The 27,974-nt window shown below is 46.2% G+C and overlaps 1 protein-coding gene across 1 annotated transcript in view; it reads right to left on the bottom strand.

Moving 5' to 3' along the window:
• Positions 1–27,070, bottom strand: part of SAMHD1 (SAM and HD domain containing deoxynucleoside triphosphate triphosphohydrolase 1) — a 28,354-nt gene extending 1,284 nt beyond the window's left edge. Inside the window, exons 1-15 of the mRNA XM_078875680.1 lie at positions 26,452–27,070; positions 22,907–22,973; positions 20,611–20,683; positions 20,302–20,462; positions 18,916–19,031; positions 15,351–15,421; positions 14,179–14,421; positions 12,463–12,563; positions 11,075–11,192; positions 7,119–7,210; positions 6,049–6,164; positions 5,305–5,441; positions 3,573–3,662; positions 1,760–1,864; positions 502–639 (exon numbers count right to left, since the gene is read on the bottom strand). Of these exons, the coding sequence (XP_078731806.1) occupies positions 502–639; positions 1,760–1,864; positions 3,573–3,662; positions 5,305–5,441; positions 6,049–6,164; positions 7,119–7,210; positions 11,075–11,192; positions 12,463–12,563; positions 14,179–14,421; positions 15,351–15,421; positions 18,916–19,031; positions 20,302–20,462; positions 20,611–20,683; positions 22,907–22,973; positions 26,452–26,677 (1,854 nt within the window). The 5' untranslated portion in view covers positions 26,678–27,070. The remainder of the gene's footprint in view (positions 1–501; positions 640–1,759; positions 1,865–3,572; positions 3,663–5,304; positions 5,442–6,048; positions 6,165–7,118; positions 7,211–11,074; positions 11,193–12,462; positions 12,564–14,178; positions 14,422–15,350; positions 15,422–18,915; positions 19,032–20,301; positions 20,463–20,610; positions 20,684–22,906; positions 22,974–26,451) is intronic.
• Between the last annotated feature and the right edge of the window lie 904 nt (positions 27,071–27,974).

The following is a 27,974-nucleotide window of genomic DNA, read 5'->3' on the forward strand; positions in this document are numbered from 1 at the left end:
CCACCCACCTCCGATTAGCATGGTTGGCTACGTATGGCGCAAAATAAGTTCAACATACATACAAATATGGGACGCAAAAGTAGGTCTATCATTTTATTGGCATGACTTGTGTTCCATTTGGTGTGGAGGTGACGTGATGTTAACTAACTCGCCTGGTATACAGGAGGTCGTGTATTCGATCCCGACTCTGACACCTGCCGTATATTTGGAGTTTGAATCTTGTCCCCGTGGTCGTGTGGATTTTTCTCCGGGTTCTCGGGTTTTTCGCTCCACGTTTAGAAACATGCCTTTAGAGTATTGGGCTGCTAAAAATGTACATATGATAAGCCACTTCATTGGGCTATCATTTGTGGCCAGATCGCTTATGAAAAAGAGCTATATTGCTCAGTGGGCCTTACTTGGTAAAATAAGAAATTGTTTAGTAAAGAGCGTTGTTGCGCTATGATAGTTTTCTTAGTCAAACTCTAATGAGTGTCACTCGTGTATGTGGAGGCATCAGACCTGAGGCATGATGAACTTCTTGTCCAGACACCACTGCACGAAGTACTGCTTGGCAGCTTTGAGGTATTCCGGCTCCAGTTTCCTGATGTAAACGCGAATGTGCTGCTCCTGAAATATTTCCGGCAGCATCTTTGACACCTGCAGGAAAAGAAAGGCCATGACCTTGTTTGTTTGTACCGGTTCCGTTAATCGCACAAGTTCTCTCTCGTCATCGTCGTTCAAGGGGCGACTGCTCTCAAGGCAACAACAATGTCAGTTGCGTAGTGTCTGCGGCTCCCAGCTATTAAGATGATTTGGCTGCCATAATTTTCCACGCGACACGCCGCTTCGTTGAGCTATCACTTGTGGCCAGGTCGCTTCCTAAAAGAATAGCTATATAGTTCAGTGGGCCTTACCTGGCGAAATAAAAAACAGTTCAATAGTTTAGTATTACCGTCCCAAATAAACTGTACATTAGGTCAATCGATATTAATAGCAAGGCACAAAGAGTTACTTATACTGGTAGGAACCTCCTGGTTACACCAGCCCACAGGGGATTATTGTGTCCGTCCGTCCGTCGTGCAGGGAGGGGCTGGGTGGGGAGGAGAGGGGAGGGTGGGGAGGGGCTGGGTGGGGAGGGTGGGGCTGGGTGGGGGGTGGGAGGGGTGGGGCTGGGTGGGGAGGGGCTGGTCACCCCGTGGTGCCCTTATAAAACTCAACGTTTAACCTACTCACGCCGGCTTGTGCCCGCCCTCACAGTCGGGCATATTTGCGGAATACACCACGCCGCCGTTGACCCTGGCCATTGACCGAGCAACCCAACGTTCCTACCAGCTCCCTCCGCAGGAATGTGTTTTAAGTCAGAGTGGAGCTTGAGAAAGCCAATGCAGTTGACCACAGTGTTATAATGACATAACGTTCTGCCCCTTTGTCAATCCACTGCTGGAATAAAGTCCTCTGCCCCATGCGGTGCCGCCCATGGGCATTCATTCGCTCGTACTTCACCATGCGCATCGGTGCGGGTTGGCGAACGGTTCACGATTTAAGGATATTCTATCTAACCAGGTGGATAACTCAAGAGACCAGGATCAGTCTCGCTTATCAGAATGACATGGGTATTTGCAAAGCTCTGGGAGAACATACAAACTCCAAATATACCGCAGGGATCGTCAGGGTCGCGATCGAACCCACGACCTCCTGCATACCAGGCGAGGGAGATAACATCTCACCACCATGGTGCCCAACACCTGGCCGTCACTGTTCTAATGCTCACACTCGCCTGTGTCTTGCAGATTCTGAACGGCTTGTCGGGATCCTCCTTGCAGTAGAACCACACATTGTTGATGGGGTTCTTCTCCTTCATTCCGTAGTCCAAGTTAATTACCTGCAAGGGCACAAAGTCATAACGCTGGCTCTCGCTTCAGCCGAGATTTAAATACGACGACGCAGCACAAAAATGAAACACTCAACGCAACACCTGGTGAATAAAAAAAGCAAAAAACAATTTATCGCAGCGATTTAATAAATTCACAACTTGTAACGCGCCACGCGGCTATTCGCTCATTTTCGTAGAGAGAGAACAACTCGAGCGGCGCGAGGAGGAGGAGCCACAGACAAGCAGGACGGCAACCACACAATGAGCTGGCACCAAACCATTACCCCAAGCTCTGCAGCAGTCCCTCTATATATTAAGGTGTTATCGGCCAATTGATGAGTGTTTACACGTGGGAGAAAACCACAGCAGAGGAGCAACGCTCACAACAACGAGCGGAGCGCCAGGGGTTACAGGTGGTGCATCAGCCAGTCATCTCAGTCAACCCACGGCACCCGGGGCTGTCCCATGACCTTCTGCCAGCGGGCGTTCGACACTTCACGTGGCCTCAAGGTGCACATGGCCTGGCACAAGCGTCGTGGTGACGTCACCGCCACTTAGTGGCGAATGGCGGTAGTTGTTGAAAACCACAGCAGCCGGAGAAAACGCACGTGATGCTCTGGGGAAACGATCTCATACAGGACGATACGGGTGGAGTACACATTTCTGCTGTACTGCCTTCTCCTGGCGAGCCAGGGTATGGCACCTCAATACACCACGGCAAGGGCGTTTGAGAAAACTTGTTCAATCCACCAACCCTGACCCACCCACAGCGCCTGATTAGAGGCGTGCGGCATCACCGCCCAGCTAATCCACTGCTGGATGAAGGCATCCCCCAGGATATCTCAATCATGGGTTTAATTTGTTTGTGGGGGGGGGGGTTATCAAACTTCACCTTGCTGGTGCATGCAAGTCGGCCGGGGGGGGAGGACTGGTTCCGATATCGCTCAGCAATGATGTAAGACGTGGCCAGGAATTTAACTCAATTCGTCAGGTTTGTAGCATAGTGTGCTAACCACTGCATCGCCACTCCACCCCAATACATAATATAATTAAATTATATGGACCGAAACAAGAGGATTTCTCCACAACTCTGGCTTTCGCCTGATGAGGCCGGTTGTAATTACGGGCGAAACGTCATGGTACTCGATTTGTAAATGTTGTGTGTTTACTCTCCAACACACCGGTGTGCTGAACTAGTTAAGAATTAGCATGTTTTATTTACGTGACAAACCCTACTAATTGGCTGTGTCGGGTGGTGGCGGGTTTAACGGCACATTTATATTTACGCAATATAACCCAAAAACCTCTATTATGGATAATATTGGCTGCGAAAGCCGACGTGTTAAAACTCACATAAGCCTCACTGCGATTCACATTTATATTTTAACAGAGTCCTGGATCAGGATGTTATCCAATACCATTACTGAATGTTTGGTGTGGGACGAAATTTCAGTAACCAAAGATAACCGACACACATGATAGATGACACTCAAATCTCCAAACAAACAGATCAATCCATTGCCGTACTGCCAACTCCTAGCCACCTGCAATGGACATGTGTAATGTTTAACAACGGTGGTCTCAGTACAATGGCAATACAACAAAGTATCAACCCACTCACATTTTCATCATCATTACTAGACTACCATCATAACCAAGAGAGTAATCATTATCATCATCATTACTGGAATAACCATCATCAAAGAAAGCCACTTACGTGCACCACAAAGTCCTCTGGGTATAACTTGACGTTGAATGGCGTCTCCGGTTCCGAGTTAGCGATCTCCTTCGCCAGTTTGACCTCATCCTGCAAGGACAAGGTCACCAACACGGGCGCGTCAGACCAGACAATGAAACCCACATGTACACAAACGCTGCACAATTCAAATCCACACGTCGCGACAATACCCACAATTCGACGATATTCAGAAATCCAAGAGATACAATTAACGTGGAACATCATAGAATCACAGAATATATCGAAGCGTATACCATTATTAACACATTTAATATTGTTTAACCAGGAAAACATTTCTTCATGGTACGAATTTTATTGACCCTAGTCTCTACGCAGACAATGGGTCACTCTTTTTAATAAGATACCACCACACTGTAACATGGTTACCCAGGATGCAATGTGGCAGAATTATTTATTTATTTAACTTTTAACACAGATGAGTTTGTGCAGGAATACATTCATTTTGTCTTTTTTTTAAAGGTTTGTCTGTTACTCATTATCTACTCAGAAGTAACTAATTTGTGAACCAATTTAACTGCTCATCTGGATATTGTTTTAATAATTAAATTCTCCTCGGAGCCCCATTGGGGTAGAGTGTGTTTTACAACTCGTAGTCTGTCGCTCTTGCCTTTGTGTGATATAAAAAAGGGGCACTGCATGAAACATCACCTATATATTTTTTTCCCCTCCTTTCAAGGCAGTGTTATTGACAAATGTGTTGAGTTCGTATATTGAAAATGTACCCCCTTCCCTCTCATCCTCCGGCTGGTTTCCCCCTGGTATTTAAAGGACTAATTCCTTATTCTTGGTTCTTTCGGTAAAGTCACGTAGAAGGGAAATAATAAAATAATAAACATTAAACATAATAAGCTTAAATAGACGCTCCAAGCCTAGGACGTGTCATTCAGACTCTGCAGTCACGAAAGCTTCAAATCAAGACTAATTCCTTGTTGATTCTTTGAGTCAACCTCCTTTACAGTCCACAGTCTATCCACTTTTATGTTACGCACAATTCAGATCACTCAAAAAAAACAAATCACAAAACTCATGACATCTCTGCCAAGTAACCAATATACCTGATCTACAGTCTGGCTGCTTCAGAAAGGGGGCGCCGGATTTTCAAAAAAGCTGAATAATTCACGACATCATTATTTAAAATTGGTTATTTTTGCACATTATTGCATTGTGCTTTTTGGGTGTTGTTATAAATATTTTAGTATACTCTCTGGTCCTTTCGGTAAAGTCGGTAAAAAAAATTGTGTTTTATATTTGTTTACTCGATGAAATTGGCACGGACAAATATACAAACGTACAAAAATGAATATCCTGTAAAAAGTTACTGATTTACTGTACCATACTTGCTACTCCAATCTCGAAGACTCGGCATGGGGTGATGCATGTAGTGCAGTATTTTCATTGTTTAAGTTGTACGTAGTGTATAATGTACTGTATATAATATTTTACACTGAATTCAAGAATTAGCTACTTTTATTGTCACGGACATGGTTCCAATCGTCGGCCTGGAGCGGTTTCGCCGGTTTCGCCAGATCGGCCTGAAACTGCCGGATAATGTTGGAAGCAGCCGGACAATCGCGAGCCGGATTATCGATGATCAACCGTATATTTTAAAATGTCCTGTTAATCTTTACGTCAAATCACAAGCGCATTTCATCACATGGGTCCGCAGTGGGCTCCTTTCTTGCGCACTTACAAGAGGGTTCTTCCCTTCCCCGGGCTGCGTGTGATTCACAAACTTGTAGAGGCGCCGGCAAACCACGTTCTCCAGGATGACCCTGGCCTCCTTCAAATTGGGGTCGCGCGAATGCAGGATCTCGTAAAAAATCAGGTCTGAAACGCACAGACACCAAAAAAGAAATCGCCCTTTTTAAATCAGCCCAAGTGATTAACGCAGAGAAAATCACAACAGGGAGAGATATGTTTGTTCAGCAATGCAAGTGAAGTTTATACTGGTAGGAACCACCCGTCCGTCCGTCGTACATCCAAAAATGGGAGGGGTGGGGCTGGGTGGAGAGGGGAGGGTGGGGAGGGGCTGGGTGGGGAGGGTGGGGAGGAGCTGGGTGGGGCGGGTGGGGCTGGGTGGGGGGTGGGGAGGGGCTGATCACCCCGTGGTGCCCTTATAAAACTTAACGTTTAACCTACTCACGCTGGCTTGTGCCCGCCCTCACAGTCGGGCATATTTGCGGAATACACCACGCCGCCGTTGACCCTGGCCATTGACCGAGCAACCCAACGTTCCTACCAGCTCCCTCCGCAGGAATGTGTTAAGTGTCCAAGATTTGAAACCATATAAACTTAAAATAAAAGTGTATAATAATAAAAACAAAGACAAGCACATCAATATTGCACAGAACACGCACAGGGTGCCCTAAGGAACATTTCACAACTAACAACTGACAATCGATCGCCAGCATCCGCCGCTGTGTGCAGCCCCAACCTGTGAGCTTTGTGTAGGCCACCATGTCGTCAATCGCCCCGGAAATGGAGAACATCTTGCCGCCAGATCCCTCGATCTTGATGTGCTTATCTGCCTTGAGGAAAGCCTCCTTGATCCTTGGAGGAAGCATACCGACGAAAGAGCACGCAATTAACGGCAGTAAAATATATATATATAAATCATGCGGTGAGTCGCGTTTGTCCTGTCGTCTTTCACTCGCGCCGAATGCCCGGCACTTTATCTTTAGTCCGGATTGCGAGTGCTCGTGATTGGACCAACAGGTTCCAAGCGAAAGAGATGGCACGGCAGAAGCGACTCCTGTTAGACATGGCCAATATCATTGGCGAGTGATATCTAAACGGGTCCCTGACCCACCCACTTCACCAACCAGCATTGATCAGCGTGGTGAAGTCTGGTCAAATAACATCCGTGATCAATATTGCGTGGGCAAACCTTCATGAAGCAGTGAACTGGGCAAAGGGTTGAATATTTGATTTTACTCGACAATATATTACTGGTTTAGCCATTTCATTTGGAAAGAGTAAAGTTAGTCTTTCAATAATTTTCTGGTGTCCCCGTCCTCAAACAAGCAATAGAGTCATGGGAATTATCTGTATCACGAAACCTCCTTTGCCAGTATTAAATTATGATAATAGGGTTTCCCCTTTCTGGCTATAAAACAGGTGTTAAGAATTATCTGTGTTGTCAATTTTGAGCCAATGGGGGGAAAATTCGTATTCCTGTGGTGGATACAGGTTGCTGCATAGGTAGGAACACTATGGACCTTTCCAAGAAGTGCTACGAATTTTATTGACCCTAGAATATTTGACCCCCCCCCCGCCCCCCTTCTGCCCCACGAAGTTTAACACTTTGATACGACCCAAGTGCTGTGCAGCGAGTTTCCGCTGATGTGTCAGGTACGAGTTGGAGACACGCAAGTACACGTGTGTGTGCGAGTCGGTGACGCGCGAGTATGCGCATGCGTGTGATTAAGTACTCGTGCATGTGTGTGCACAAGTACTAGTGTGTGTGTGTGTGTGCACGAGTGAGCTGCAGGGGGCGCTGCGTACATGAGTTCGATGATGTTGCCCACTCGATGTTGGTACGCGCGGCGGTGCAGGCAGTTGCGCGTGTGGAACATGTCGTAGAGGTTTCCCACCTCCTGCGGTGACGGGCACAACAACGTCGGCGTGGGTAAGTCACGCGGAGCCCAAACCCTCTCACCGCACCCCCCTCCCCCCCCACGTCCACAACGCACATCCCTGCATCTCTGCACGTGGCTAGAAAACGCTTGCTAAGCTATCGCCGCTCAGAGTATTGTGTGGCAGAGAAGTCGTTCGTGGATGTAAAGGGTGCTGTTGTATACTAACCCTTCTTCCAAAATTGATATATAATGAATGAAAACACACCAAAGCGCAGCAAACTGCAAAACACCAGGTGTTGTTAAGTAATGAACTGGAGGAGGGCTAGGATGGCAGAATTTGCAACCTTGCTTCAAGGAAAGATAAGGCCTGATGAACGGGCACATGTCACCCGTGCAGGCGGCAGAGACAGTGGGAGAGTCAGCCAGACATAGTTAAGGCAAAAAGCCCAACCATCCTGCATGGTTTTAAAGTAACGTCAAAATTCGAAATTCAACAACAGAGTAGGCTAAATTATCGATCCTCGCGCTCGCTCAAATTGGAGACCAGGCTGCGAGCTACATCAATGAACCATTGCCCATTTGCTAATCCAATACTGAATGTTAATATTACTGAAGTCAAAACAAATTCTATGACCTCAGCACATGGGCGAATAATAGGGCAGTGTCAACTCAAAGGCAATGGAAGGAAGCAGAGGCGCCTTTGTCTAAATCACAACCACAGAAAGCCAGGAATCATCACTGATTGTGTGTTTAGGGATTCCGAGCTAGTTGGAACACGTGCACACAGGGAGGAGGTAGAAATACGCCTTGTCCTCCTGCAGCTGAGGGAGCAAAGATAAACCCAAAAAGGCCAAGGAAGTGGGTCAGCTCAAGGCTGTGTGCACAGGGGAGGGAGCTGATTAAGAATAACACTCCCAGAGCAGAAGGTTGGATGGCCACAGTGAGACGAGAATAAGAGTGTTGTGTATCTCTCAAGGATGCAGACTCAGCTGAACAACAAGGCTGCGGGGGTCACCAGAAGTTCGCGTTCGCCTAGTTAAGACAAAAAGCTCAATTATTCTGTATTGCTATTAAAGTAACGTTAAAGTCGGAATTTAACAAGAGGGATGAATCACCACCAGGTCGAATATAAAATACATAATAAAAGAGCGATGTTAAACCCAGGGTCGGAGAGAAAGGGAGATCCCGGCCGTCTTTGTATCCCCGCAGCGCGGGATAGGAGTGTGTATACGCTCGGGGAAACACCTCCACTTGAGTCAAGCACCACGATGGGAAACGACAGACCTTAGGTTACATACAGAATCATAACTGTGAAATGGTAAGGGACAAATGTTAAAACTTTTTAACCATTTCTTTGTGCGTCGGTGAGGGTCGGAGGGAGTGTTGCCCCTCCCTCCAGGTCGTGCAACACGGACAAAGACGCCTATGAGACGATTTGTAACGTCTGTGTTTTGGTTCATGAAGAAGGCCAGACAAGAGATAATATCGCACCCAGACAGAGAGACGACTTCGAGGCAATTTGTAACATCTGATTGTTTGCTCGTGGATTTTATGGAGGGAGTATGACAACGGAATATACCGTGGGTGATGCACACAAGGACATACGGACGTACGGACACACACATGGACACACCTACCTACGGACAGATCCTGACACAGCAAAAATCGAAAGAAACCCCGCCTTGTGGGCAGGATCCAAAGGGATTTTTCGGCATAAAAGAGAGGACCCTGAGCATTGGAAACCAGCTCGACCGGGAGGGTCGACTCAGGAGCGAGCTGCGACCAGCGGGTCGGCTCGACTCATCTTCAGCTCGTCTGGGACTCAGCCGAGTTCGATCGGCTCACCGGAGCCGGCTCTCGGGGCTCGACTCAAGCGGCTCCCCATCTCCTCTGCAGGCGGGCAAGACCCGCTTGACAGCTCAACTCGGCCTGCGTGGGTCAACCTCTGCCGAGTCGGAGGTCTCTGCTGCCACCGGAGTGGTGAGGGTCGCGGTTTGGCGACGAGGCTCCGTGCTCACCCTGGTCGACGACCCAACACTGCACGCTGCGAGCGAGCTGTGGGCGCCACCTACCGACCGGGTTCCGAACTGCGACAGCGTATCAACGGGCATCCGAACCAGTTCACCACGGTGACAGGGGAGCGACTGATACGTATGACGCGCACCGCCTCACGTGGGGAGTGGTGGCCCACCAGATCCTTATCAGGTGATCTGGTCCCCAATTAGTAAACTGGGTATAAGATAACGATCTTCGGAAAAGGAGCACCGTCGCAGGCCCTTACTCCGAGCCATTCTGTTGTCAGATAACCTGCCGATGTATCTGTTGAGATTGGTGCCTTTAAGAATAATAACTGTTTTTGATTGTGTTTTTTTTATCGCCGTATAATCTTTCAAGTATCTTTCAGTCATAATCGCCGCACGTACTCGCATCCTCTACAGAATATTCAACTGTCCCGTGACCCAAGGTGCTAACAACGTGATAAGGGTTGCGTATGATCAATAAGGAGTGCGGTACTGCGTGAACAATATTGAGTATAATCATTCATTAACGTTAAGGTTTTTCTTAGCATAGTATTTGCATATTTTAACGACTCTCTCTCTCACTAACAACCATCGCGTTATGCGGGATCCATGTGCCGTTGTCAAAGTGAAATCAGACAATCGTTGATGATACTGTATTGATGCCGTGTTGACGTTCCGGGATTGAGAGTTCGCATACTATATCATAGTTGAGGTTGAATTAGTAATAAATTGATTAATACAGAAGTGGTTGTGTGATTCTTTCCTGAAATCTATGCATAAGATCTGCTTCTGCGTTGAGATCTGAACTTGGTGACCTTAATAAACACACTAATACATACTCAGTAAATGTTAAAGCGATAACGGGGTGAACCGGGGACCTAAAATATAACCACGAATACCCACTCTGGGAATGTTAAAGCGAGAATGAGACGAACCTAGACAATGATGCCGAGTTAATCTAAGTTAATCTTGCATACTTACACCACACCTGCATAACTGCATACGATTAATTGCCTTATTCCGATCGATAACCCACCCTCGTCACCGAGGCGGGGTCTGGTTATCATAACGACTTGCATTATCATAATTACACCCACTCGCATAATTACTACGATTACCTCTCGAATTGGCATAATTAAATGTGCATAATTACATAAATTAACATATTTCCGGATAATTACACATTTGGCCAAATTTCATTTGATTATTATTATTTTCACTGAATATTCATAACCCACATATACAACATAATAATTTCACCCACGCACGCATACAACATAACAAGTTTTGATAACCAACATATACAACAGTGCCGTGTTTGTGACGCGCCGTCCTCCCTCCCACCGTATAATTGTTTTTATATCACAGCTAAAGAGCACAGTTCCGGCAGAAAAACTCCCACCTTGTCCGAGACGTATGGGCAGCGTGGAAGAGTAGACACACTGCCCTCAAGAGCACGGGTCGACAAACCGCCAGCTCCAGAGCCACATGCAGTTCTTTGGCTCCCCCGTGACGGGGCAGCTGTTTTTTTTTCTGAATTTACGTTATTCGGTTTTTTTACACTATGAAGCAGGCGTCGGCAACCTGTGGCTTCGGACCTGCATGCGGCGGGCTCTTTAGGGACTTGCTTCGTGACGTTATTTATGAAGGACCCACCGTCTCGTATTCACGTGCATTGCGGCTCTTGAAATTTTTATTTTTAATTTTTTCCAAATTCGAAAAAAAATGTCTCTTCTTGTTATTTTGGTTGCTGACCCCCCCCCCCCCCATGCTCTAGAGAGTCCTGTAGCGGAGGCCCGTCAGCTAGCAGCAGTGATGAGCAAGTCATATTACACGTAGGCTTTGACATCGGGCATCTCACCTTGTTTCGGAAGCAAATCACTTTTTTCGTCCTTTCGTTTTCGACCTCACAGACGCGCACAAACTCGATGAAGCGCCTGTGGTCGAAGTTGTTCTGAATTCCGAGATGGTGGCAGTCCCTGTGGAGGGAAATCAACGTTCCTGGGTTACACAATTGGCAAATGAATGTAAATTGCCACCCCAGGCATGGCCTTGTCATATATCAGTTATAAAGAAAAGCGAAAGGACTAAGTGGGGTGGAGTGGTGGCGCAGTGGTTATCAAATGCACTGTAACATCTATGATTTTTGGCCACTGCTAACCATCAGTGATGGGTGATATCCAAACTGGTTCTGAAGAGCACTACCCTTCACAAATCTGCAGTGACCATGGTGGTGAAGTATAGCCAAACAACCCCGATGAGTGATAAGGGGCACGGGGAAGACGTCATCCAGCAGTGGATTGAGAGAGGATTGTAAATTATCGTCGTAATTGCATTCACGGCTGAGTTAAGTTCCCAAGAACGAGAGTTGTCGAATAGCGTCAGGGAAAGAATGTTACTAAAATATAAGCCTCGAACAATTTTCTCTCCTAAAGATGCTAAAATAACGTACCAATTGAGGTTTAAAATACAATTCGTAGCAGCCTCTTGTGGTTGGAGGGGTCACGTGAATGCATTTCATACAATGTACGTGAATTTAAAAGCGTCAATTCTCAGACGAGTGATTAGATGCATGTATCCTTAACTTAGGAATCGTTATTGTTGAATCGATGCATTCTCACACCCCTAGCAACACGCAGCAGAAACGTAAGTGAATTATTTGGCGTTGCTGCCACTGTTGCTGCTGCTGCTTTGGCAGTGGCCCACTAAGCACAAATCAACACATTCGTCATGAACACTGTGTGGCCTTAAGAACGACTACATCATAGGCGACGTTTAGGGCAATAGCCCTTCTTCACAGCACAGTGAGAGGCCAGCGAGGCAGAGTTGAAGAAACGTACATGAATCCACGTTTTTTGATGCTTTCCAACAGATATTGTGATTGTGATCATTACACTTTCTTACCCAGGAAAGCCTCACCGAGCCTCGTGACTAGTGTCGAGGGGCGTCTTGCCAAGTTTTCAGACTCAAGTTGAAAGTGTCTCGAGGTGGCTTCGTGCCGGTGAAGACAACGAGGATGCGGCGGCGAATTAAACCCGAGTCGAAAAGCGTTACGCAATTCGTGCGCATTCATGATTTTTCCTCTACTTGTTTAAGGTAGCAAGCGTAATAACAGAGACTTTGTGGATTCGCTGCCCACCAATTACCCACAAAATAACGTAATGCAACATAAGCAGTCGCTAAATTACATGTTAAAAAATCTCAAATAGCCTCGCCGCGCAACGGAAGGTGAGGATGTGACATGGGCACCTGGCAAAGTAGTCCCACTTGTCCACATCTATGCCATTGCTCTTGTTCGCGACAATCTCGTACAGGAACCCCTTGTCCTTGGTCCTGCCTTTGTACGGCCACTTTTGGAAAAACAAAAAACAGGATTTGTAAACCATTCAACATGGGGAGGGGGCAGGTGCACGGAGATTTTGCATCGTTTGAAGAATACAGCTCGAGGCTACGTTATCCCACAAAATGCCTATGAGAAAATCACCCCAAATGGATCTGACCTTGTAGGATTTTCAGAAGCTAAGTCGGGAGAGCCGGGTTAGCCTTTGGGTGGGAGACCATCAGTGCCCAACGGGTGTGGTGGGCGTGGGGCCGCGGGGTGGGTAGAATGTGGCTCAGCAGCAACTCGACGGGGTAATTAGGGTCACTTGAAGGTTGTTGTGGAGAATACCTGTACACATCTTATCCACAGCCACTCTTTGATTTAAGGGCCACACTGCTCTGAAATATTTCCCAATGGATTATCTGTTCAATGGCTCAATGCCGATGGCACAAATTGGGAGTAAATTGTGCAACAACAAAAAAAACTGAAAAATACATCTTACAAAATGTAATACTTTCATTAACCAACGTAAGAAGTTTCTCCCTGCTCAGACAATCAATTAGGTATTCATCTCTATTGGTGGTTCTGAGCCAATGGTAGAAATGCCACATTCCATGGTCTGCACCAGTCTCCCAACATAACCAATCAATGTTGACTTCCAAAGCAAATAGCACTAATCTTAAGCTACTCAAGGAAGCAGGAGCTTGTGAACTCTGATGCTGAAGAAGACTATTGCACACCCCGTGGGCGGCAAGAAGCACCGATGAAAGTGAACTACGACAGGCGGCTGTTGAAAGAGCTGAACCGTACACCGGAATAAAATGAAGGAGACGAAAGTGTTTTGGATGCCTAGCTACAGGCGTGATGGATAACACTTGGGAGGAACTGCCGTTTGGCAAAGAGGAAGAAAAGGTTGACAAAGACTAAGATTGACAGGTAGTCTTTGACACAATAAGAGGAAGCCCTTCATGCGAGTGTGGAATTTTAGCGGAGGCCAGTGAAGACATCATTCAGCTTCCCCCCAGGGCTATACATGTTCACCATCAGAACAGGACATAAGACTCACGAGTTGCTACTTTGTGCGCAAAGCCACATGTGCAAGAGGAACAGGGAGGACAATAACAAATGTTATAGCAAAGATGAAATCACGGCAAAGCAGTTTCCTCATCGAGGTTACAAATACGCCACAATGAGTAGCCCCTCCCCACCCTCCCAGTCCCTGACTGCCACATTTAGATAAGCACATCCCCCCTCCCCTTAACCAGTATTTAAAATCTTGTCTCTTGGATTTCTCTTCACTTGATACAGTAAATTTAGCTGTGACGGTCCCACCTTAAGACGGAGACTTGTGTTGCCTCCAAAACGTCGTGATTTAATCGAGTTATTTTTTATTCTTTAATATTTAATTAAATTATTATTATATACTTTTTTTTACCTACGTGACTTTACCGAAATAACCGAAGAGTATGAATCCTTGCAGTCACGAAAGCTTCAAATCTAGAATGAGTAGCAGGACAGTGACAGAGGAAGCATGGATAGGATGAGTCACCCCATCGACAAGAATTTTAAATCGCAACCCTCCGCTTACGGGCTGAGCACTTTAACCAAAGCGCCACTACGCAAACCCTTCAATATCAACTCACTTCTTTTGCCTGCACCTGCTGGCCACCCTCCTCCCGGTCTACGTGCGGCGATTTGGCAAAGCAGTTATTGACGCCACTACCAGGACCCGAGCTATTGGCGATGTCAGCCGGGGGCCCAGCGATCTGCTCTTTGATGAAGTCCAGGTCTTCCGGCAACTTAAGGCCATACTCCTTGCTCAGAACCTCCTCCAGGCCATTGGCCTGGATTAGGTGGTCAAACATCTGCACGGAAGCCACCTCGTGCTGAAGGAGACACGGACACGCAATGAGTCGTGGGCGGCCGTGGTAAACCAGGCGATGATTAACAATCGGTACAGATGTGTGTGATTAACATGTTTAGGCTTCACGTCAGTATGATTAGATGGATGCCTATAACCATTAGGCTTACAATCAGTACAATAAAATGGATTATCAGTAAAACTGATTAATTATCAGTATAACTAAGACATTTCCTAAAGGCCAGTCAGCTGAAATGTGACGATATTCCTTTTTTGCTTTTGTTGACAGTAAAAATACAATTTGATCTGTTATTTGACAGATGAGTTCACAAACGAAACAAGTACAGACTTATGAACAGCACACTTTCTCATCACCAGCAATAATATGGATCGATACTACTTATAATGAGTTACAGAATTACGATGAGTGCAATTAAACGAACGACCACAAACTCATTATGAGTGCTGATGGGGTTCTAAGTGACAGTTTTCTTGCCACAGAAAATAATCTGATGGTATTACAAATTAACACGTATCACGCTTTCGCGACCAATATTATTCATAATTAACGATTTTGGGTTAGATCGCGTTATTTATAAATGTGTCGTAACCCTCCACCACCCGACACGGCCAATCAGCAAAAACAAATTGTAAATGTTGTGGTTTCACGCTTCAACACACCGGTGGGCTAAAGCAGTGAACTATTTGTCTTTTGTCAACGTGACACTTTTTTTGCTGATTGGCCGTGTCGGGTGGTGGAGGGTTACGACACATTTATAAATAACGCGATCTAACACAAAAACGTTAATTATGAAGGGTATTACAAATTCTAGCACATTGAGAGACCCCATTTGCATGAGTTATGCTACAATAAAGCATCTAAATATTATAACAAAATACTGCACGTGAGGTGTCACTGACAAAAAAATATAGAAAACTTGTCAAAGGTATCACCTTCCATTTGCATCCAGGGCGAGCAGCCGGGATGAAGCTGTTGTCAAACATGTGGGAAAATGGGCCGTGTCCTAAATGAAGACAAAGGTAAAGAAACCCCGTAAGCCCCTGTCAGACTCTTGGGGTAAGTGCTGTTATGAAGGCCGGCATGGCACACGATGGGGTGGGTGGCCAGCACCGTGCCCGACCTCCAATTGGTGATGTGTACACACTGCACCAGGTACTCATTTAAGGCTGCTTAACCTAGAGGAGGCCTAGGATCGGTTCAAATATCTGTTAGTTAATCGTGAGTGAGATATTGAACTCGGTTTGCCAGGTTCATAGCGTGCTAACCACTACACGACCACTCCTCACTATCCTCAACACACAACAGCACATCAAACATTAGATCAGATTCTGCGGCAGCTGCGAGGGCATTGCAACAGACTATTTCCGAGTCTCATGAATATTTTTCAGCAGGTTTCACCAAGTTGTCGCTGGAAGGGGTGATGATTGTTATCTCGATTTTTAACGAGTAATTTACAGATACAGTTTTCAAATTTGAATCATGGCGCTGGCACACAATGGCCTACAGTCTGCGGACAATTTAAAATAATCATTAGCATCCCATGTGATGCAGACGCCTCGTATGTTGAACATTAATTCACACGCACTATTAACCAGGGCGGCTGCTGGATACGAACCGTGAGTCTTTGTAACACAAGCAGCGGACATAATAATTATGACAATAACCTAAAGCCGAACAAAGGTGTCACTTTGGCAAATATATATTTTGTTTATCCACAACGAGAGTCATTTCACTGCTGGAAGGATTTGTTCCCTGGCGATCATGGGGTACCTGTGACCGTTCCCACCAAACTGGTCAGTGTGGGTTTGCGAGGGTGGGGGAGGAGAGGCCAGGATGGGTTCAATGTCACTCGCCATTGCCCTCGGCTGTGGGCAGGAATTGAAACTTGGGTCGTTGGGTTTACAGTGCAGTGAACAGAATCAGAATATTTATTTATACTGGAGGAATCCGATGAGCTATGAAGCTTTTTTTCAAAGATGTCCAGTTGGGGCGTGTAAGAACGTTACAACAACAAACAGTACAAAAACATAAGAGTATTGCAAAGTACAATATAGGTAAATAAATCGCCCAAACACATACAAATAAAACGAAACCATCCCCATCCTACCAGGCAAAGCTCACCGAGGTATTAACTTATGTTTCAGAAGCGACCTGGCCACAAATAATAGCTCAACAAAGTGGCTCATCACTTGTGTTGTGTCTATGCCTTTTTTTTTTAATTAAGAACAATTCAAAATAAATATAATAATTTTTTTTTAATCTATATATATATACCTTTTTTTAATTAATTAATGAAAACAACTCACTTCTCCTCACAAGAACACCAGGAATCCATGAAACATGGAGGACGGTTAAAATGTTGAGAGTTCGGTCACAAAGAGGTCATGGACATCCAGATGGACAAAAGATGTATGGACTAGCCTCCCAAAGACATCTGGAGATGTCCAGATAAGGGCAGAGCAAACAACGGTTGAAACTCGCGTTTTCTTAACGTTTTCCTTGCCGAGAAGTAGAGACTTAACATAGATAATTAACCAACAAACAATACTTTTTATTATTAGTAATTCCCTTATATTCACCGCATACATATTATTTAGAAGTGTATGTTTCCTATCTACACGACCTTCCGAAGGACTAAAAAGTACGAATTCCAGAAAGCTTAAGTGCATAGTACACGTAACCTCCGGACATAAAAAGAGTTAACTCAGAATAAACACCAATCTCTGGAGAACTAGGCTTGGCAAAACCCAAAATAATAATGTGACGAGGATCATGACGAATATTCATTAAACATAGACGAATGATAACCCCGATACCAAGACCAAAGAAACTCATAAAATATAGTTCAAGAATAAATGTAATACACAGGACCACATGGGTGTATTGCAGGCATCTCCTCAGCCACCCTTGTCTCCCAGCGGGGTCTGGCCTCGGAATGACCCGCGCGGGGCGGGCAAGAAGGGAGCAGGGAGGTCGCAAAGGGGCGGGGGGGGGTTTGTGCTGACATGGTTTGTTTTCTCTCGCAAGAGATGCGGAGAGAGCGAGGGTGCTCGCGTGTTTGAGTTAAGCACGGCCGCCTTTGTCTCCCCGCAGCACAAACAGATGGCCCATGAATGCTTGGAGGGTTAGGAAGGTCGCGAGGAGTGATTGCGAGGGTGTCTGCTTATTCTCGCTCTGTTTTAGTTTGTTTTCTCGCGCAAATGAGAGAAGAGGGTGATCACGTTTTGAGCACAAACAGCAAGATTTGCACACGCAAGCAAATAATATTCCACACCCCTCCTAGAATAAAATTGCTTAACACCAACTGTTCGAGTGCTTCTTTCCAAGTCCATGCAAAACTGTCTTATTCATAAAAGCTGTATCCTGTGATGAGATCTGAACTGGTGACCTTAAATATCATAACACACACTAGGATAATCGGTAAACGTTTAATCGATGATAATCGTGTTATCCTGATTGACAACTCTGGATAAACGAAGCTGAGCCTAATTATCACAACTGCACACATTAACATCATCGCAAGCATCCGCATAAATTACTACGATTATCTCAGCGATTATCATAATTTATGCATATAATTACACGCATTATCATAATTTATGCATATAATTACACGCATCATCATAATTTATGCATATTAATACACACATTAACATAATTAATGCGATTTGCGCATTTTTCGGAAAATTATTAATTTTTATTATTTTCATCAAAATTTCATAACCCGACACATACAACACTTGGACATTTATAGCAGTCAAAATAATCGAAATAATCTCAATGCATGTTTCAAAATGTGGAGGGAAAAACCGGAGGACCCGGAGAAAAAAAAAATCCACGCGACCACGTGGGGTAGAACAACCACTGAAACATCAACCGCTCTTCTGAGTGCATCCCTTTAAGGAGCCACTTTTGTGACGTTTCATATTCGCGTGTATCGCAGCTTTTGAAATGTAGATTTTTTTTTACCGAACAAGAAGACTCCTCTTTTTATTTTGCTTGCCGAACCCTGATCTACTCAATGACAACCTGTGGAATGTTAGCCAACTCTTAGCCTGTGCCTATAATGTAGTCATTCTCTTGGTCTAAAGCATGAAAACATTTTGTCACTATAAATTAAATTTTGGTGAGAAAATGTTGCACACCCAAATGAAGCGAATTACTATCCTTGGTAATCGACACGCTTCACGATTTCCATCCACCCGCCAGTCATCATCGTTGACGACAGCAAACGACGTGGGCTGGCGAAAACTCAAACAGACTTGCATCCCACTGGGATTTTTGCACACAGCGTTGGTGTACGGTGCTTTTTTTCTGGAATTTTTGCTGTTATTTTTTCCTGGATATTCAATTTGCACATAGTCACAGTCACTTTAAGATGTTTTCTTGTTCATGTTTTTGTTTTGTTTGTTGCGGTTGCACCCGATTCAAGAGCCGAATGGCTCACAGGGCTATACCTAATAAATTAACTTGAAATGAACTTGAACCTGAACTCACCCAGGTCGTGGCAGAGTCCCGCAATCTGCACGCACAGCACGTCCCTCTCGTTGATGCCCAGCTCGGGCTGCCTGCTCTGGATGGCCGTGGCGAGCTGCCCGGCCAGGTAACCCACCCTGCGGGCGCACAACACAGGCGGGGGGCAACACAATGCACCACGGACCCAGCGGTGTTTTGCAGGGGGTTAAACGTTCGCGTGCGCGCGGGGTCAGAGCTCTCGGTGACACCACGACCGATAGCCCCGAAGCGACTGCACAGTAACCCCCCCCCCCCCCCGAGTTACCGCTGGAGAAAGAGCGACTCAGCGTTTCGGGCGCGGGACGTAAATTGGACAGATTCACGCCGGGGGCTGTGCCGAGCCAGCCCGGCAGAGGTGCCAGGTCGTTTGAGCTGTACCCCGGACGTGACACGCAATGGACGAGTCGGGACACGCGAAGATGACACGGTGACACACGGTGTCCTCAAAGCACACCTGTCCAATGTCAAGTACAACTAAAGTGTTACTGTAGCCTCACTCCTGGGCCCTGCTTTGCACCAGAACCAGTTTCATACGCCGGGCAGTGGTGGCTGTGCACGCCGATGGATCACACGAAAGTCATTAAACTCCCTTTCCATCTGAACGGGGATAGAGTGTTGCCCCCTCGTGCGCGTGTGCATTTTCTCAAGGTTTTCCAGTTATCCCCCACATGTATACACACATACATTTCCCTCTACCTCGGTGTGGTTTTCCTGGTTAAATAAGTACATTTCAATTTTCAAAGTCTCATGAAGCTTCCTAGCTTGTTTCGACTCGGTATGGCTTGTAAACAAGTGGAATACCATCGTACCATGAGGGCCCTCCATTGGCTCGGCTCAGATGTGCCAGTGGAAAATGTTCGATGAGCATCCAGCCCTGCTGTATGTATGTTGAACTTCTTTTCCACCCTACGTAGCCAACCATGCTACGACCATGAGATGGTCGTGGTGGTGATGTTGATGATGAGGTGGTGATGGTATATATGTATGTTGAACTTCTTTCGCACCGTACATTACCAACCGTGCTAATCAGAGGTGTGGGGGAAGGACAACAAATTAAACACGAAAAGCAGTTCTAAAATAAATAAGTTTTAAATCTAGATTTAAAAGTGCATAGCTCCAGTGGCTTGATAATATGGTGATGATGGTAATGATGATGATATGATGATGATGATATGGTAATGATGATGATGATGTGGTGATGGTATACCTACGTGACTTTACCGAAAGAACTAAGAGTATGAATCCTTGCAGTCACGAAAGCTTCAAATCTAGAATTATATGTACGTATGTTGAACTTCTTTCGCACCATACGTAGTCAACCGTGCTAACCGGAGGTGTGGCGGAACGACCCGTAGAGGGACAACCCACCCCATGGAGTGCTCGAAGCGGTTGTGCGAGGCTCCGGGGAACACCCAGTAGGTGCCTCCCAGCTGCTTGATGTTGCGGAGGCGCTGGAACTGCGGGGTGTCGATGATTCTCACGAGCAAGGGGTGCAGTACAATGTGCCCGTGGATGGGGTCATTGAACACCTGTCGAAGGTGAATGTGCACACAGGCGTCCCCCGCGTTAATGACGCGAGTACAAATGCTTGCGTTACAGAGTTTGGAGTAAGAATGGAAATTGGTGAGAAGACGACAACGATGATGACGATGCATGAAAAAAAATGGTTGTACTTGCCTTCATGTTCTGCTTGGAATCCTGGCACATGATCTTCAAAACTTGAAGAACTTTCAGCTGATTTCCCAGTTTCCTGCCAGTGGAAATAAGGAGGATTGCAATTTCAAATTTTTTTTTATTACGGTCGGGATGATGACCCTAATCCTGCAGAACTTCCAACACCCAATTCGGCTTGCTGCGACATACATTTTACATGATACAAGACCAACTTCACAATATGTCTATTATCGCGATATGAGTATCGCATAACTTATTTCATAAATATTCGAATTAGAAAATACAATTTCTTAAACTTAAATGAGTAACGACAATCACAATATGACAACATATTTCAAAACGAGACTGCCTGATAATCTTGGATATTATATCGTAGTATTGCCATGACCAACGGAAGCGAATGCTGCCATTTGGAACCAATGTGGTTTCCGATGAGCAAGGTTGGCTACGTACGGTGTGAAAGAAGTTCAACATACATACGAACGTAACATCTATACAAAATAAGGTCCATGCCTAAGAGTCCGTTCACAGTGGGGACACAGCGATGTAATCAGCTCGTGTGCAGAAGCCAGATGGATGACTATCTCCCGAGACCATGGGGTGGCAACAACAGGAAAGTCTTTATTCAAGCAGATTGTGGACGATTACAAGGGCTTTTGCCATTGGCCGTCGTTTACATGCGTGTGCTGCAAGTCGAAACACCTGCACAAAACCGCCTGCACATTTTTCTTCACCGAGTTCCACACGGTGAACCGACTGTCGCCTAGCAAATGTTGATATTGAAACTGATTCCTAAGAACAAATATCACTGTCAATGGTTGTTTGGGGCCTCGAATATATGAAATGCATTTTATAGCAACGACGTGTACAAACGTATTTTTACTGCACATATGCAAAGCACAATACAGTACCTGTGCAGTATGTATACTAGCCAACTACATACTGCTGAACGAATACTTGGTTAGAATACAACTGTTCGACGTTTACCGAGTGGTGTGTAATCAGCTTGAAAATAACGGACCCTTCAACTCCTAATTTGTAGTCTATGTTGTATGCACTGTATGCATCTTCAACTTCTTTCGCGCCGTATGTAGCCAACCGTGTTAATCGGTGGTGCGGGGGTAGGACCACAAACTAAACTCAAAAAGCAGCTCTAAATAAATTCGTTTTCAATTTAGATTTAAAAGTGCATTGCCAACTGGTGCGTTCATTCCTAACGTCCCAGCATTACCTCTAGGGATTACACGCAAGCGACAACGCCCCATATTGTGAAAAATAAACTTTGCAGGACCCGTCTGAAAAAAGTTCTTGAGACTCCGTGAGACTTTGGTGAAAGATGATCTCAAACAGCTTTTGACTCCGGCACCTTGAGAGGCACCGCATGGGAGACAGCGCCAGCGCTTGGCGGCAGGGTGGGCGGGCGGGCGGGGGTGGTGCTATGGAGAGCCCTGCACAGCCGTCCACTCAAGTTCACTCTCCTGTCACGATGGCCCCCCACTCAACAGCTGTTCTGCCACCATCCTCCTCCCACTACCCTGATCAGATAGGAGTCGGAGCCAGGCGTGATGGCAAGCACGGTCAAAAATAATACTTGATGACGAGCGATGATGATTTGTGATGAATCGGTCATCTCTGCTTTGAACCGCGAATGAGAAGCAATCAGCAGTCGCCAGCAAAAAAAGCCACTTCCCCTTTGTCAGCTGTTGCTGATGCCAAAATGCACAACCGCATCCCCCACCATTACTTAAAATATAAACCGCGCCTCTCATGCGCGACAGGGAACTTGTCGCACATGGGAGGCAATGCTCACAACAATGAGCGGAGCGCCAGGCGGCTAAAACGCAGCAATTTGGCAGAGTAGGGGGCACAGGTGGTGCATCGGCCACTCATCTCAGTCATCTCAGTCATCTGTCATCTCAGTCAACCCACGGCACCCGGGGCTGTCCCTTGACCTCCAGGCAGTGGGCGTTCAACACTTCACATGGCCTTAAAGTGCACATAGCCTGGCACAAGCGACATAGTGACGTCACCGCCCCTTCGTGGCGAATGGCAGTTGTTGTTGTGTGATCAGGCCATCCCTTCTCCATATATATCGTTACTGAATTATGACGGGATATTACAATACTGAATTTCACTCACCAATGAATCACTAACATTGGGTCTACAAGTATCAATCACAAAAGAATAGAAGCTTCAAATACAAATTCAAATACGCATGGATCTGCGTGAGAGTGAAGTGTGACCTGTGGAAAGTTTGGAGGCTGAGGAAGTTGTTCAAATGTTACCGTGCTGTACTTACTTAACACCAATTGTTTTCAGGTGGTCTTCTGTAATGTCCGGTAGCACTGTGCCCGTGATGTTGTGCTCTGTGAAAAACAAAAGTAAAATCTATTCATAACCGGACACCCAGCAGATGTTTTTTTCTCATGACCTCCCTTGCAAAAATAGACCAACCTTGGCTACACACGTCAGTGATATGTTTTCCTTCTGTTTTCTCCACCAGGTTTTAAATGCCCTCCGTCAACATTTTATTGCGAAAATGACCTTTTGCCTGATTATAACAAATAATCTTAAAGAGACTGGCTGTGCTTAAAAGATACGGCCTAGTGCGTAAGTTTGCCCATTTTCCGGTTGTGCTTTATTGCTCTCCAGTGGGTGTTTGAGCTGGACCAGGCATGTTCAGCTCCTTATGATCCTGAAGAAGCCCTCATCACATGGAGCTTTAATGAAATGTACCGTACTAGTAATGGCAGAACTCCACGACTCCAGGAAGTGGCCCCGGGGCTTGCCATAACGTAAGGGACCGTGGTGATTTACAGCCAACGTGAGTTGAGCGTGGACAATTAGACCCGTAAAAATTATTGTTTTTAAATATATATTTTTTTAATGATAGAATATAGTATTGTCATCAGTATGACATACCTATACCAAGTTTGCAGTCGATACGTCATTGGGAAGACGGTTGAAATTGAGTTACAAGATTTGAGGATACGACAACAGACAGTGAGTTAAATAAAAATGTGTAAAATGTTTTTAAAAAATATGTTTTGGATTTTTTCATGATATAATATAGTCTTGTCATCAGTATGACATAAGTATATCAAGTTTGCAGTCGATAGCACATTGAGAAGTGGGTAAAAATTGAGTTACAAGATTTTTTGAGGATACGACAACAGACTTAGTGAGTTAATTAAAAGCGTGGAATAATAAAAAGCCATCAGATTGTCAAGTGTTTGTATGTACGTTTAACTTATTTTGAACCGTAGGTAGCCAACCGTGCTAATCGGAGGTGCAGGGTAAAGACAACTAAACACAAAAAGCAGTTCTAAAGAAATTAGTTTTCCATTTAGATCTAAAAGTGCAGCATATGAAGAAAACGTGTGACATTATTTCAGTCTCATAAGCACGGGGATGAATCAAGCAACAGCATATCACCGTCTAAACTATATTTGTGTTTAATAGAGCTTTATTTGGGTTAGATCGTGTAAATATATAAATGTGTCGTTAAACCCCGCCACCACCCGACACAGCCAACTAGTAAGGGTTGTCACGTAAACAGAACGTGCAAATTCGTCACTAGTACAGCACACCGGTGTGTTGGAGAGCCAAGCCATAACATTTAGAATTAAATTGCAAATGTTACGTGCCAACCCCTTACTAGTTGGCTGTGTCGGGTGGTGGCGGGTTTTAACGACACATTTATATATTTACACGATATAACCCCAAAAAAACTCTATTACAGATTATATTGGTCACGAAAGCCTAGGTGTTAAACTATATTTGTGTATATTCTTTACAGCTAAATTTCGATTTAAAGCTTTCGTGACTGCAGGGATTCATCTTCTTGGTTCTTTCGGTAAAGTCACGTAGAAGGAAAGTAATAAAATTATAAAAATGAAACATAATAAAATAATTCTCACGACGTTTCGGCCACAACGCAAGCAGCCGTCCTCAGGTCTGTCGGGGAGACAGCGTCTGACAGACCTGGTCTTCACCTGAGGAAGGCTGCTTGTGTTGTGGCCGAAACGTCGTGAGAATTATTTTATTATGTTTTATTTTTATTATTTTATTACTTCCCTTCTACGTGACTTTACCGAAAGAACCAAGAAGATCTTTACAGCCAGTTGCATATATGGCATGAGGTCACGCGATTCACTTCCTTCACATGGTGGCCCTATTGTATGTTGCGGAGGTGTGTTGTTGGCTACTGGCTTAAGCCCGGCTTGACAGTGTTTGCAAGTGATCCAGCCCATTGCATTGTATTCTATTCAATGGTGAACAAGATTGAACAAGCTAGGCACCTGCCGTGTTTGGTTTTCCAAGCCCTCACTTTAAAAGCCAACAACTGCTTTACTGCATTTGTTATCGATACTGCACCAAATTCAAATGCCATTAGGGTTGGCCCGTTGTTATTTTTAGCTTTTTCGACCAATACAATACAACTACATAAAAGGTTAAAGACGTCAAAACTGTCGAGATGTGGCTAGAAGGGACATGGCCGAAGGTCAGCAAATAATGACGGAATGACGGGAAAGTAATGGGACGCGGCCACAAGTATGTTCAGCGATGAGATGGAGCGATTGAAACTCAATCATCATAAACTCATAGCTGTCAACCCATACGGTTTACCCGTATTATTGTACGGGAGAAATTGAGTTTTCAGGTCCAAACGACGTACAGCCGTTTCAATACGCGCAAAAAAATGTGTTTCTCTATTTGTTTGTGTTTCTCCCTAGTGATGTGGTACTTTGTAGGATGAACGTTGAGATTTATAAGGAGCACGGGGTGACCAATGAGGTCTGAATTGGTCTGTAACAAGGTAGGGCCATCTTCTTGGTTCTTTCGGTAAAGTCACGTAGAAGGGAAATAATAAAAATAAAACATAATAAAATACAATTCTCACGACGTTTCGGCCACAACACAAGCAGCCGTCCTCAGGTGAAGAACAGGTCTGTCGGAAAGACGCTGTCTTGCGTTGTGGCCGAAACGTCGTGAGAATTGTATTTTATTATGTTTTATTTTTATTATTTTATTATTTCCCTTCTGCGTGACTTTACCGAAAGAACCAAGAAGATGAATCCCTGCAGTCACGAAAGCTTTAAATCGAAAGGTAGGACCACTGATAAGGGGTTGACATGTATGCAATCTTAATCACATTTATAAAGCTTTAACCAAAGCGCTGTACAGTGAATTAACGATGGTGCAAAAACACAAGCGTGGCATGGAATGAGATGGGGCGGTGAACGTTGTAAATATGAGGACGACGACCACGACGATGATGCGTGAGAGGGGAAGTGAAGTTGACGTAGATCAACGAGACGAGGATGGGGTAGGCGAGTACGAACAGATGGGTCTGTAAGGAGGAGGGGAAGATAGAGGCATCGTTCATCTCTAAGTAGATGATCTTGGCTGGCGTTGATCTATAAATGGACCCCCCCCCCCACCCCGGGGGTTTTATATGCCAAGATCTAATCAAGGTCGTGCTCGAGTTACCCAACATCTGATCAAAGTTCCCAGCCTGCCTTACCTCACCTCACGCCAGGTCATTCGTTGTCCTTCGCTCCCAGGCAACTCCGATTAGCACGCTTGGCTAACGCGTGGTGGTGCGAAAGTTCAAAATACACACGAACACGCAATGGCGCAGTGATAAGCGCACTGCGCTACGATCCATGCGAGCTGAATCGAGTCCAACGAAGGGCCAAATCAGTGATAAATACCTGAACCCGTACCGGACCTCCTCTGGGTGGCCTCAGCATTGATTGCGTACCCTCTTAACACCAACACCAGGGAGGGGGGGGAATACAAACACAGCTTCCCCACGGCGTGTGTGTGAGCGTTACGCACTTCTGAAGGCGATGCAGACCTCGTCCGGCACATCCATCTTCCCCAGCCACTTGGCCACCGTCTCCGCGTCCCAACGTCGCCACGACTCCGCGCCGGACGCCCGGCTCCCCTCGTCGGAGAGTTCCCGCTCGAGCGCCGTGGCCTCGGAGGGAGGCCTCTCATCGTCGTCTCCGTACCCGTCGACGTCTCCGTCCACGAAGCGTGCGCGCTTGCGGTCGGGGTCCATGGCTGGGCCCGCGTGTGCGTGGCCCAAGCGGCGGTGTCGTCAACAAGGACGGACGCGGGGCTGGGGGGGGGGCGGGCGATGCGGTGTCCGTATCCGCAGGGTGGGTGAGCAGCTTTGCCCTTGAGCCCAGCACACGCTCGCTTGTGTTGCCGGCAGCACGGAGAGATTATTCCTGCAGGGCGACTGCTGCTGTTGCTGCCGCCTGTTTGGACTCGCAGAGGATGTTTGCTTGTTGTCGTTGCCTGTCGTTGCCTGCTACTGCCGCTACCTGCTGTTGCTGTTGCCTGCCACTGACTGCTGCCACTGACTGCTGCCACTGCCGTTGCCGCTCGCCACGTGCGGCGCTGCGATCAGCTGTGGCCACAGCGCTCCACCGGCTGCTGACGGCTTCTCGCGCCAAAATCCGTCGACGTCACGCGGCGCTCCGACCAATCGCAGAAGAGCCGCAGTTCGCGTCATCATCATGTTGCTATACAGTACGATATATTGCACCGTACGATATATCGCTCCGTACGATATATCGCGATATATACACGATATATCGTTCTGTATACAATATCGTACGATGTCCGCGATAATCGTATCGTCCTCTTAGCAAAATTGTCGTTACTACCATTGCGATGTTTAATTTTCTCTCTGTCTCTAAAACGTTACATTTCCTGACAAATATTTTTTTTTAAACTACAACCCTCAACGATGAACTCGGCTTACACTTCTAATAAAATATCTCTCTCCAACTCGCTCCTACATTAACATTAAGTTGCCCCGCCTATCTCTAAACCTTTATAAAACCCCTTGCCCTCTTATTTTACACCTGAAGACGGTTGCTTGTGTTGCGATCGAAACGTCGTGATCTATTATTGGTTTCTACCGGCGTGACTTTACCGAAATAACCAAAGAGTGTTACTGGTAGGAACCTCCTGGTTACACCAGCCCACAGGGGATTATTGTGTCCGTCCGTCGTGCATCCAAACATGGGAGGGGTAGGGCTGGGTGGAGAGGGGAGGGTGGGGAGGGTGGGGCTGGGTGGGGAGGGGGAGGAGGGGCTGGGTGGGGAGGGAGGGGAGGGGCTAGGTGGGGCTGGGTGGGGAGGGTGGGGCTGGGTGGGGAGGGTGGAGAGGGTGGGGCTGGGTGGGGAGGGTGGGGAGGAGCTGGGTGGGGAGGGAGGGGAGGGGCTGGGTGGGGAGGGAGGGGAGGGGCTAGGTGGGGCTGGGTGGGGATGGTGGGGAGGAGCTGGGTGGGGAGGGAGGGGAGGGGCTGGGTGGGGAGGGGCTGGGTGGGGCTGGGTGGGGAAGGG

This window comes from Lampetra fluviatilis, chromosome 42, assembly GCF_964198595.1.
Source record: "Lampetra fluviatilis chromosome 42, kcLamFluv1.1, whole genome shotgun sequence".
In the NCBI taxonomy this organism is placed as follows: Eukaryota; Metazoa; Chordata; class Hyperoartia; order Petromyzontiformes; family Petromyzontidae; genus Lampetra; species Lampetra fluviatilis.